The sequence below is a fragment of the Chelonoidis abingdonii genome, chromosome 15, assembly GCF_003597395.2.
Source record: "Chelonoidis abingdonii isolate Lonesome George chromosome 15, CheloAbing_2.0, whole genome shotgun sequence".
NCBI lineage: Eukaryota > Metazoa > Chordata > Testudines > Testudinidae > Chelonoidis > Chelonoidis abingdonii.
The window spans coordinates 21516082-21528946 of record NC_133783.1 but is presented as its reverse complement, the minus strand read 5'-3'; the positions used below and the strand labels follow the sequence as shown (position 1 = coordinate 21528946).

General features: G+C 39.5%; 2 protein-coding genes across 3 annotated transcripts in view; one reads left to right on the top strand and one right to left on the bottom strand.

Moving 5' to 3' along the window:
- Positions 1 to 12865, top strand: part of DNAJC12 (DnaJ heat shock protein family (Hsp40) member C12) — an 82182-nt gene that overhangs the window by 19235 nt on the left and 50082 nt on the right. The window lies entirely within an intron of this gene.
- SIRT1 (sirtuin 1) overlaps positions 1 to 12865 on the bottom strand; it is a 30718-nt gene that overhangs the window by 7177 nt on the left and 10676 nt on the right. For both annotated transcript variants that reach the window (XM_032795274.2, XM_032795276.2), the window contains exons 5-7: positions 10988 to 11135; positions 6295 to 6374; positions 988 to 1174 (exon numbers count right to left, since the gene is read on the bottom strand). In XM_032795274.2, the coding sequence (XP_032651165.1) occupies positions 988 to 1174; positions 6295 to 6374; positions 10988 to 11135 (415 nt within the window). The remainder of the gene's footprint in view (positions 1 to 987; positions 1175 to 6294; positions 6375 to 10987; positions 11136 to 12865) is intronic.

The window sequence follows — 12865 nt, the reverse complement described above, 5'->3', positions numbered from 1 at the left end:
GAGAGAAATGATCTGTGAAGCAAAACTTCTCTATGGTAATAATTTCATGCTCCCCATTCAGCCTAAATGACAACTTACTTATGGAGGAAAGAAGGCTCACAGATAAAACAAAAACAGACACTATAACAATGAACAACTGACCGGCAATTGTTCTCAACTAACATTTTTTAACTTGATATGGTGTTCGTACAAATTTGTGAAGCGATACTAACAAAGAGACGCTATTGGTAATCCCAGTGTACACCAGACAAATAAGCCATTCCTGACAATAATTTTCAGTACTTTCTGAAACTGTGATGGGGCTAGTTTTGTCCAGTCTACACTAGCACATAAAACAAACAGTTGTCCACACCAGTTCTGGGGACTCAAGGATACTAAAAAACTTCTAAAACAACTATCTCACACATTACCTAGTTTTGCATAGTGTTTAAAAACAAAGGCTTGACAATAAAGATTATATTTAAAGAGGACCTTGAAAAATATATTGCCTTTTTTTCCCCAAGTCAGCACTTCCTATTAAACCTTTGAGAGATTTAAAAAAAAAAAAAAGAGTTATGATCCAAGTGCAGGGGGAGAGGAAACATTCGTGAGTAGCAAAGATGGAGAACTAAAATATATAATGAAGTCAGACAAACCAACCATTAAGTATTTTTGTGAAGAAATTTAAAATTTTAGATTTGTTGCTGAGATACATTCCTTGTCACTTGTTTAAAAAAAATAAATAAATTTAGATTTGTTTCGTCCCTCTTATCAGATTCGTATAGGCAGCTTTCCCTAATTATATGCCTGAATTAAAAAAAAAGATAATCAGCCCAGCTTCCACATTGAACCAAAACCAAGGAAGATCTCAAATATTGTTGGGATTGTGTGGAACGGAAGCTAGATGACGTGCATTACCTTACATTTTTAAATTTATCTTCACCAGAAACTTTTGCATCAGAATGCTTTCTCTGTTATTCCCCAAAATTATTAGTTATAGCCACTTACTTGGAATCAGTGCTACTGGTCTTACTTTCAGTGAAGACCCAATAACAATAAGGAGATCAACTTCATCTTTGTCATACTTCATGGCCCTATGGAACTGCTCAGGTAAGTTTTCTCCAAAAAACACTATCTCTGGCTTCATGATGGCAAGTGGTTCATCAGGTGGACACCTGGGACATCTTGGAACAACCTGCATTATAAAATATTTTATTAATAATCATGGATCCAACTTTTAAAGAGAAAATCTCAAGTTTGAACAATTCATCATTTATTGTCAAAATGTATATTATGAAAGGTATTAAAAGTAGCTTCAGTAATTTATGCAGTCTCCTCAGTCTGTTTTTCTGCTCTATGCAGACCTCTCACGCAACCCAAATTCTGCTGCTCTGCACACAGAATAGCATGTGAGTGACAGGGTAGTACTGGTCAGGTAGGAGGGCTCACGTTGAGCTTTCAGCTAATTTTAAATCCAAGGAAGTACCCAAGAAAATATACCCCACAATCTTTATTTGGCAACTTCTTTACTTAAGTCCAGAACTTAATCTAACATGGGTTTAGTCTACTACTACCCAGCACTAGCTAAATATATTACCATCAAGCAGAATGTATATTAATATTGTTCTGCCTAAACAAGAGTTATTAGCCGCCAATTCCTGGAAGATGTCCCAGTATAAAGCAGCCTTCCCCACCAAAGTATATAAATGTAAAACTATTACAGTATACAACCTTTCATCCTGAAGATTTCACAAATTACATGCATTATAGCACCAATGAACTCTAGCAGATAGCCAATTACGCACATGCTGCATAACAGCACAGGAAAGATAAATTTTGCAATTTTGACACCAGAGTAGACTCCCACCATAAGTTTTCCGCTCCTGCACAGGACAAAAAAATGCTGATCACTGGAAACTAATTCTTTGAGAGGGCTGTCTCTATATCTACACTTATGTAATGCCCACTCCCCTGCAGCCACTGAGCTTTGGGAGCCTTCTGGAAAGCAGTGCCTGTTAGGGATGCACAAATCTCCTCTCTCAGCTCTGAATGTTCAGAATGGAGTTTATAGAAGGCTGATGCAGCCCTAACTGCCTCAGTTCTTTCTGCTAAACTACAGAGTGCTAAGACTTGAATTTAGGAGAAGAGGAGAAGGAGGGTCAGGAGTGTGAATATACAGAGGCAACACTCTCAAAGAACTACTTACTGCTGAATAATCTTTCTTTGAGGTGGCTGCTGCAGGTTCCCATTTGTAGTCTTGCACGCAGTACAACTCTTAGGAAGGAGGGCTGAGGTGTTCTCATTAAACAAAGACTGCAGAACTGCCCTCCCATAGCAAGCATTAGATCTCAATGGCAGATCAAGAGACTAGTGCTGCATAAAGGTGTGAAGAGATCTCCAGGCAGCATCTGCAGACTTTTAAGCCAAAAACTTTCTGAGAGCCAATCTGAAAGCTACATGGAAAAAAGACATCTTTTAAGTAGAGAACCATGAACTAGTACTAGTTGGTTTCTGGCGAGCCACAATATGACAAAAGCCATCTCTGAAAAACCAAAAATTCCTCCGCAATTCCAGTCTTTATACAAGGAATCTACTCCGAGCAGATTCTCACAAAAGGATCCCAGAGAAGCGAGATGGCATGAGGGCTGGAAGATGGTATGGAGTGAAGTTTGATCACACATCCAAACTAAATGATCTCTAGTATCCCAAGCCAAAGCGAAATTAGTGCTCCCCAAAGGGGTCAGAGGAGGAGGATGAAGTTGAAACTCACTCTGGGCTCTCACAGAAAACTTCAGATCTGATATACTGCTAATAAAAGATGACGACAGAGCATTTAGCTGTTCTCTGCCTCCTTCCGTTGATGTCAATAATGGCTCTCTGGAACTGCAGTTGGAAACTTAAGGATGTGTAAGGTAAAGTCTTCTGTATAAGAAGGAAAATGACATGGAGGCATTCCCTCTTTTAATCTAGATTAAGGAGTCTCAGAGACCAAGTAATAGTATCCTCCATTTTCTCGAGATCTCATTCATCTTAAGGCTAAAAACCCCATTCATATAGGCCTTAATCTCAGACAAAAGGTTCAATGACTTGTGACAAAAATATTCTCTCAGTGAAACAGCTGATGCCACTATCCAGTCCAAAGTGTCTGAAGCAATATAAGTAGCCATGCTTCAGTGTTATACATCTTCCAGTTATGAACTTCTCTGCTAATGCTCAGGAAGATGATTATTAAGAGGGAGCATCTGTTTCAAAAGCTGACATTTGATACTGAGAAGTTAAAGCTAGAAGAGACAGCTGGTCACTCAAATTCCCAGGGTACCTCAGTAAACTTCTCCATACACCCATTCCCCCAAATTATTCCTGCTGGTATCCTTGCTGTTGGGAAGGAAGGTCCAACCTGACTTGACGCTTTTCACTGGCCTTTGACATTACCAATGAACCAGGGATAAGATGAGTAAAGAAAAAATTCCTTTTTTAAGAATGTACAAAAGTTGGTGCATCTTTTTCTGGACTTATTTCTAATTCTAGAACCTCTGCCACATGTCCTACTAACTCTTGAAATGGCCTGAAGTAATTAGAAGTAAAACAGAAATAATGTCCTCAGGAGAAGTTGAAGAAAAAACTATATCTTCTTGCTCAAGAGTTCATTCCAGGTCTATAGCCCCTTCTTCCTCTTATCCAGATAAGATGGCCTTGGATACTGTCCAGCAACGAACACAATGCCACTGAGGCAGAGAAGCAGGGGCAGAAGAATGAGGTAAAGCAGCAGAATTAAGAGATCTTTTACAATCCTATCATAGGTTAAAAGGAGGTCTCTGATAAGAAGCTGTCTGGAATTTTCATTTCCTTTCCGAACATCCCCTTTTGATTTAGAATCAAGTCTGGCTGGAGAAGGAACAAGGCTAAAAAACGGCAAAATTTCTGTGAAGAATTAAAGGGCTTAGGAAACTGGCAACTTCCGAGTTTGCATCTACAAGGAAGCTGGAATGAGGGGAAAAGAAGAGTGGAAACAGTGTTCTATAAGGACTTAGTACTGAAAGCTATTTATCTGAAGGAAGGGGAGGGAAGTCCTTGTTAGAGGCAAAGGGGCTGCTGAAGTAGAGAAACCACCTGGGGTTTCTGAGCTAGGTGAGAGTTTCCTCTATAGAGGGAGCCATTAACTGGACCCTAAAACAAACGCTTTAGAGAGGCAGCAGAGAATTAAGATACAGAACCAGACAGGACTAGGGACTGGAGATATTGTTCCTCCCTGGGAAGACGCCTGCTATTGGAGCAGTCTGAAGAATGGCAGGGGGTAAAACCAAATTTTGGGCATTTTCTTTTCCTCTGATTGACCTATTCCTTGCTCTTGGAAGCCATGCTCAGCAGTGGACACATTAAACTGCAATAGAAAACGCACACACACACACCCCCTCCCACCCCTAACTGTCTGGGATTATTTAAAAAGTCAGGTCCTGACACAGGAAAATAGTCCTAATTGGCTCCAAATAGTCTTACTGCACTGCTGCAGATAGAAGGAACTGCAAGGGCATGGAGGTGAGCCAGAAAGAGAAGCCCTTTTGATCTTACTGCTAGGCACTGCACTTCTAAACACGTGTAAAATTCCCATGCAAAGAAAATGCCTGTCTTCCCTAAAGTTTTCTAGGACACTATCTACCAAACTACTGCTAGAGTACAAGATGTTGCAGGGAGGGGAAGTGGTGGCAATAGCTAAAATACTAATAATCCTGACTGGACAGAATAGGGAGAGCCTAAAGAGAAGTCTCTGTTTTTCTGGTACAAAGTCTGAAGACAAGGCTCTGCGTATCAGTGCAGTGATCCAAGTGTGTCAGCAGAAGGAGAGCTGGCAACTAACAAACAAAGCCACGAGAAGCCTCAGTGATGTCAGATTCAAAAGTTGAAAACTCACAGGTTGAGAGCTGAGGGAGGAACAGGTACCCAGGCAGGAAAAATGGTGCTTATAATATATAACATTCCTAATAGCAATACAAATCAGATTTTATTCATGGGCATTATTGCACACTTCAAATATTACAAATAACTCAGTGCTGCAGTCACCTCAAAAAGGTCGGTCACATATCAACTATAGTTCTATTTTTCAATTTAAACTTTACAGTAAACCTCCTATTTTTCAAATAACTTTCTTCCTCTTATACCATTGTATTTGAGACTGAGTTTGAATGTTTATGGTCCTTTGTCTTAGTTTCTCATTGAAAAGAGCAACTGTGGATATGTTAAGCACTTGTTGGAGAACCATCTGAGAAGTGGCCTCTCACTAGACAGGCAGAGACCCGCTTCCTAGACTACGACTTCACTTGTGTAAACAAGTTCTTTTCCCCTCCCAGATCTTCCTGGCCAGCTAAGCACCTTCTTAGAAACCCCTCTGCTCCTTGAAGGGGAGGAGATAAAGAATGGGGCTGGGGGTAAGGTCTGTCCAATATAGTATTGCTCTACATTAGGAATAGTAGGAACTACTTAGCCTAAATCTGGAGCATGTCACACAAAACAGAGGCCTAGAGAGATGACAATAGCTTCAAACAAGCCTTTGAAAATGTGTGTCAAAGGGCCAATTTGATTCCCCATCTTTTTAACAAAGGACGCAAGAACAGCTTTGTAATTTTATCAACTTTCCTTACATATGTCATATGCTGTTTATCAAATTTTACCCAGACTGAACAAAACTTTCTGGAACATTTAAAGGAACAGGGCCGGCTCCAGGCACTAGCGCAGCACGCAGGTGCTTGGGGCAGCAAACGGAGAGGGGTGGCACTTCCGGCTCTTCGGTGGCGGGTCCCTCTCTCCCTCTCGGAGGGAAGGACCCGCTGCCGAATTGCCACTGAAGAACAATGCGGCGGCCGTAGAACTGCCACCGAAGTGCCACCAACTGGGGCTCCCCCTTGGGGCGGCATAAACACTGGAGCTGGTCCTGTAAAGGAACACTCAGGTTAAAAATATTTGAAGAGTTCCTTACCTGAATTACTATCATCTTACATTAATAAAGCCAAAAGTGTTAAATCCACTTTATTTTTTAACCATTTGTATTATGTTCAGCTAATTACGCAGTGAAACTAGATAGTGAAATTAATTAGAAATTTATCTGGTTCCAATATAATAGTATTTGGACTGCAAGTACTGCAGGAAATTCTTGAAATATAAATGTAAGCATTTTGAATTTAATGAAACATTTCAGGTGCACATTTAATAATTCATATTTAAAAAGCAGAAGCTGACAATTGTCCTTGAAGTAATTGGGGATGTTTCTGTAATAACTTCTTGAAAGGTATGACCAGTTAAGTATATATATATATTTTTTACCTGATTAAAAATGTCTCCTCGAACAGCTTCACAGTCAACTTTGTATTTACAGATGAGGCAGGAAGCTGTTGCAAAGGAACCTGAAAAAAAAATATGGGTGAAGGTGATGTGTGTTAAACTATGCAATAGCGACAATTTGACAAGAACATTATATGGTCTTAAATGATGACTTGCATGTGGAACAATGCTAAAAAGGCCTAAAAAAGTTCACTAATGTCACACACACAAAAGTCAGTTAACTGAACTGAAAGATGGAAACACTTATTTGGTAATATACCTTCTAAGACAAACCCCCAATTTGAGGCATTTGGGCTATGCCTCTCTTCCTATAAGACCAAGAGCAGTTCAGGCTTGGTCACGTTATGCCCCTTCCACTCTTGTGTCAGGTGAGTATTTCCAGAGTGTTAGGGGAAAAAAACTAATTTTTAGTAGATGAGAATATAACTTAATACTACTACTTTATTTCAGCAAAGCTAACTAGATACAGGAAACCTGAAGATGCATTCATACAGATAGCTGGTGAACTTGTAGTTCAGACTAAGGTATGTGCACAAGGATTAGTTACTGAAAAGTAATCAGGAAACTAGTTTTCAATTTTGAATCTTTTTCGAGACAGAAATACTTGGGATGCAGCAGTCAGTAAAGAGAATGAAGTGTTCAATTTCCCTGCAAAGTAGTAGTTATAAATAGGGCCCTACCAAATTCATGGCTGTGAAAAAACATCACGGACTATGAAATCTGGTCTTTTGTATACTTTTACTCTATACTATACAGATTTCACAGGGGAAACCAATATTTCTCAAAGTGGGGATCCCAACCCAAAAGGAGGCTGTGACGAGCTGCAAGGTTATTGTAGGGGATCTATGGTATTGTCACCCTTACTTGTGGCCCAGATCCTCAGCGAGTGTAAACTGACATAGCCCCATTGTCTTTGCTGGAGCTACATCAATTTACACCAGTTGAAGATACAAGCCAACATTCAACTTAATTGAAAAATTCTACTGCAGTATATTTCAACTACACTTCACGTATTTAGCACATGCCATGCTTTTTCTTATACCTGTTGACACTTCAGGTAGAATGAAGGAAGAACAACACTTCCTTTTACAACTCACAGAAATCAGTCTTGATTATGAGTCTTACTGCATTCAAAAGATTTCTGAGACTCTTCTTGTCATCCTAATTGTGGCCTACAAGCCTGTCTTTATGAAAAGGAAATACAGAGAACTGGATTCCATAGGTTCAAATGTATGGGTTGTGAGAGCTTATAATACAGAAGGGCAGATATAGCTAACTGCTGATTTGGGTAGGCATGGTGGTCTAGGAATGTAGGTAAGCTACCAGATTTTTGTGAACCCATGTTTACAACAGTGGGTTGCAAGATGTTTTGAGGACCAACTCTAGACCTTCTTGTAAGAAGTAAAATGCTTAGTTTTGTTATGTTTTTACCCTGACACTAGTATGAAAACTTTCTCCAAACTCTTCCATAGGTCAAAGGGGTGGAAAGTTTGAATGAGTGTAGGAGAGATTATTTTGAACAAGTATCCCATCTTGTTTTGAACTTTGCCAGGCTGTCAGGCTCCAGTAGTGGTTTCTGGGACAGAATATCCTGTTTTCTTGGAAGATGAAGTGGCAGCGTGCCAGCTATATTACGTCCAACTACCACAGTCTTCTTGGCCAGTTGAAGATGGACAGTAACTATTACTGCTGCCTCCATTTTCTGAATCACTCTTCATAGTACAAGGAGGATGCAGTGGGACGGGAAAAGGCATATAGTGATCTTTAGTCTGCTTCCCTGTTCTAGTTTCCTTCTCTTTGTGTTGACTGGGTGCAATAAGATCCACTTCAACATGACCTAGTTCCCTGGATATCAGATGGAGTATTTCCTCTGGAGAAAAGATGGGCACGTGTCCTCTTTTCTTATATGTTTTGGTTTTAGCCTTCTTGGGAGCAAGAAGGAGGAAAGCTGAATGTTTAACTCCAGCACTCCTCCTCATATGATAAAAAGCAGGAGTGCAAATGCAATGTAATATCCCCAGGAGAACCAAAATCTTGCTCTTAGATAGAGTAAGAATAGAAAGGATGCCAGACTCCTTGCCAAGTGACTCAGTTAAGAAGCTGAAACATTCCCCTTTAGAGCTTACTAGAGGATCAGGGGGATTTTTGGACATACTTCTGAAGTTTTTTTTATTGGCAAGCATAGGTCATTCAGTTTACTGAATCCTGACAGGTAAAGAGAGCCGCCCTCGCAGAGGTGCTTATAGTAGTACTGATGCAGGGGGAAAAGCAGATCCCACGCAGCCATCCAGATTCTCAGACTCTTCCTCCAGCAGAGAAGGGTCTGGGAAATGGAAACTACTGTGGCACACCTCATGGTTCTTGAGCATCTTGATGAAGTCAGAGCACCTTTTTTGCAACTAGTTTCCTTGATCCACCATAAGAAGGGAGGGTGGAACAAGTACAGGCAACTGTTTGTCAGGGGATCTGAGAGGAACAATGCCCTTGAAATTTCTGCCACTTAAGGAAGAGAAGAGTAGGGGAAGTTCTTTCCACCCACTCCTCCAAACTTTAGCTTTAGAAGTTCAGACTGCAATATTTTTTTTGCACTAGCAAAGTCTATCTGGCTGGAGGACAGAAGCCTTATGGAGGAGTCTAACTGCCACTTTTGCTGGAAGAGAGGCATAGCCCTACTGTCTCAGAGTGGGAGAAAGACCAGAATCTGGAAACTGTTTGTAATTTACATATGACCTCAAGAACGAGTAAAAGGGGCTCACGGCCTTTATTAGAAATCGAGTTGTTCCTTTATTTAAAAAAACCCTGAAATACACTGAACAAGTGAATATGGACGGTATTTAAAAAGCGTGAGGTTGAAGTGGTCTGACTTTGTGCATGATTACTGACAGAATAAGAAACAGTACCAGGGAGTACAGGAGATAATTAATACCAGCAGAGTGAAAAGCAAATCCAGAGAAACATGATTTTCCTATCTGACATCTAAAGTGGATTCAGATAATTCCACCAACACATTACACACATCGTGGGAGTAGCCCCTACGAGCAAAAATTCTGCTGAGAAGATAGAGATTAAGGTTATGGTATCAGAAGACTGCTTTAATTTCTCTTCTGCTGAGGGAAGTGAGGTAAGGAATTCACACCTTAACTTCCATTGGCAGAGATCCTGACAGCAATTTACAGCTACTCCATCCTTATATCAAGCAGAATCCAAAGGGAAGGCAGGCAGCAGATATAGCAGCTGACCTTCCTAAGAGCGAATCTCCAATGAGAAACCGGGGGCCAGGGTGGTGTAGAGAGATGCAATTTAAACCTCCATGTGGTAGCTTGGGTGAATCTAACCTGTGAAGTTAAAATCCATACACAGCTTTCCCTCCCCCGTTTTGGTGGGTGTGATAGAGTACAGTGAATAGGTAGAAAAGAAACAGGTTTCCTCTTTATCAAAATCCAAACTGGATATTAGTTTATTCACTTCTGCAACCTATGGCACATGTATAAATGATAATTTACCAGTAGGGTTTAGTCAAATATTTAGTGCAAAATATTTTCAAATAGAAAACAGTGAAAGAAAAGAGTAGGGGATAAAATAGTGAACGTTAACTTAAAGATTTAATCTGTTTAAACAATGAGAAGTTGCTGCATTTTTTTCCTTAACGTTGATGTGCATCTTCAAACACAGTTAGGCATCTGAAATATTCAAATCTGGGTTTAGCTGGTAAGTGAAAGATCCCAACAGTTTCCCCACTGTTTTTTGTCCCAAAAAGTTTTCATTCATCTTTTTTGGGCTTAGCAGGGGGAAAAAAAAGTGGCAGTTAAAAATTACTAAGAGATTTAAAAAACGAAAAGCTGTATGTATTTCTTAGCCAATAGTCCACGGTTTTAAAAAAAGGGGTGGGGGGAGAGATTGTATACATCTTATGAAACAGAATATAAAATGGTACTGGCTACAGCTCAAAATCATAGATCTTATGTTTAAGGTTTCATTTTTCTTCCAGATATTTGGCTCTGTTTTTCAGAATTATGCCTTCTAGTAACTATGATTTTTTGATGCAGAACAATCCATGCTAGAAAAGACCATATGATACTTATCTTACCATTTAGGGAAGCCACACAGGACACTCAGTTGTATGGTTCACCATTTTGTTGTTGTTTATAACTTCTTATGATGGCCTTGTGTATTTTTAATACAGATTTAGCCACTACATTGTTCAAGCTAGGCTTGTAGTACAACAGACAGACAAGTTAATCATATAATTCAGCTCTTTTCTCACAACCATAACTTTGCCCTGTAGTGTCACAATGAAGAACGCCCCCCCTCCCCCCCCCCACTCCTCCAAAAAGTGAACATCTTTAAAAATCAGTTTAATCTAATATGGGACTACAAACACTAAAATGCCTTTAACATAATCATATGGGCATTACAGTATGGAGTCATTACAGGGCAGTGCTAAGACAGTGTGGGTGAATCAACTAAGCATTTCAATACTTTAACATAGTTGGATTTCTTTTAAGTTTAACCTTTACTCTGGATTTCTTGAGTTTCACACATGTGGTTTTGGGATAATTGCAACACCTAATGTACTATTTCAAGTAGCAAAGGAAAATATTCTGAGAGATTACTTGTATTATTTCTATGAATGTACATTTCTAGAAAAATGCAGTAGTTTTAAAGTTTCACTGACCATGACACTGAATTATCCTTTGGATTCCTGCAACCTGTTCCAGTGTGTCGATGTTCTGAGTATAGTTGCGAAGTAGTTTTCCTTCTTTGTCCATCAAAGCTATGAACTTATGACAGAGAGATGGTTGGAACTGTCCAGGATATATTTCCTGCAGAATTGAGAATTACATTAGGATGTGTAAATAAATGCTAGAGCAACATTTTCAGTTCCTGATCCAGCATCATATAGAAAGATATACAATAAACCATTGCAAGCACAGAGACTCCTCTTATTTGGAGAGCAAAATATCAGTGCCAGTTAGTTGAGCGGTTATTGTAATTATTCCCTTCCCATGGTCCCATTTCTTTCAAATCCAACCCTTATTTCAATTGCTGCATTTTGACCTTTGTTTACTACTGCAAGGTTTCTGCTAAAATCTGGAATACTAGTTTCTGATACAGACCAAAAGGCGATTTTATTTTTTTTTGAAAAATTATGAACAAGGGGAAAACACGTTTTTTTAAATGTAATGTAACCTTAATGATAACATTTGCTACCACAAATGCTATCAGATTGTTTAAGTATCAGAACTCTGACGAAAAGTTTGAACTGGAGTTGAATCTTAGGTTGGGACAAACAATAGTTCGGACACATCAGTAATGTGAATGAGAAAAATCAGTCATTCTTGAAAAATTAATACCAGGAAAGCAACAGCTATCTGCTGGATATTGAGTGGGTTTGTGGAGTTTCCTTCTATAAAAATACAGAATATCAGCATCCTGCTTTCAACTTGTATTCATTCTTTAGTTTTGCCACACCCCTCTAAGTCACTGTAACATTGGAAAGCAGGAAGGTGCCTTAGTTGCAACAGCTTCTCAAGATCTTTCAAATGCTTAATCTATTTAAGTTTTTTCAAATTCTAGTCAACCACTATCACTGCTGAATTGGAATGGAGCCTGTAGTCTTGAAATAGTAAATACAGTGTAAAATTCTTCAAGACCAAGCATTTACAGGTGAAGAAACCAAGAAAGCTATTTTCTATTTATATCATTCCTATGAAAATAGCTTTTTATAATGCATGTAACTATAAAGTTTGACTCTTAAAATACTGTCAGTGAAAGATAGGTTAAGCTCTGTCTCCTAAAATCTCTTATCTTGAAGGACAGGATAGATCATAGCTCAGTGGTTTGAGCATTGGCCTGCTAACCCCAGGGTTGTGAGCTCAATCCTTGAGGCATTTATGGCAAAAATGTGTCTGGGGATTGGCTGCATCTAGTCCAATCCCCTACTTAAAGATCTCCTGAGGTCCCTTCCAACCCTGATATTCTATTCTATGAAAGATCTTTGCAAACATCTAGAAAATAATAAGGTGATAAGTAACAGTCAGCGTGGATTTGTCAAGAACAAATCATGTCAAACCAACCTGATAGCTTTCTTTGGCAGAGTAACAAGTCTTGTGGATAGGGGGAAGCGGTAGATTTTGACTGAAGTAAAGCTTTTGATACTGTCTCACATGACCTTCTCGTAAACTAGGGAAATACAACTTAGATGGAGCTACTATAAAGGTAGGTGCATAACTGGTTGGAAAACCGTTCCTAGAGAGTAGTTATCAGTGGTTCACAGTCATGCTGGAAGGGCATAACAAGTGGGGTCCCACAGGGATCAGTTCTGGATCTGGTTCCGTTCAATATCTTTACCAATGACTTAGATAACGGCAAAGAGAGTACACTTAAAGTTTAGTATCAGAGGGGTAGCCGTGTTAGTCTCGATCTGTAAAAGGAGCAAAGAATCCTGTGGCACCTTATAGACTAACAGACGTTTTGGAGCATGAGCTTTCGTGGGTGAATACCCACTTCGTCAGATGCATGTAGTGGAAATTTCCAGGGGCAGGTATATATA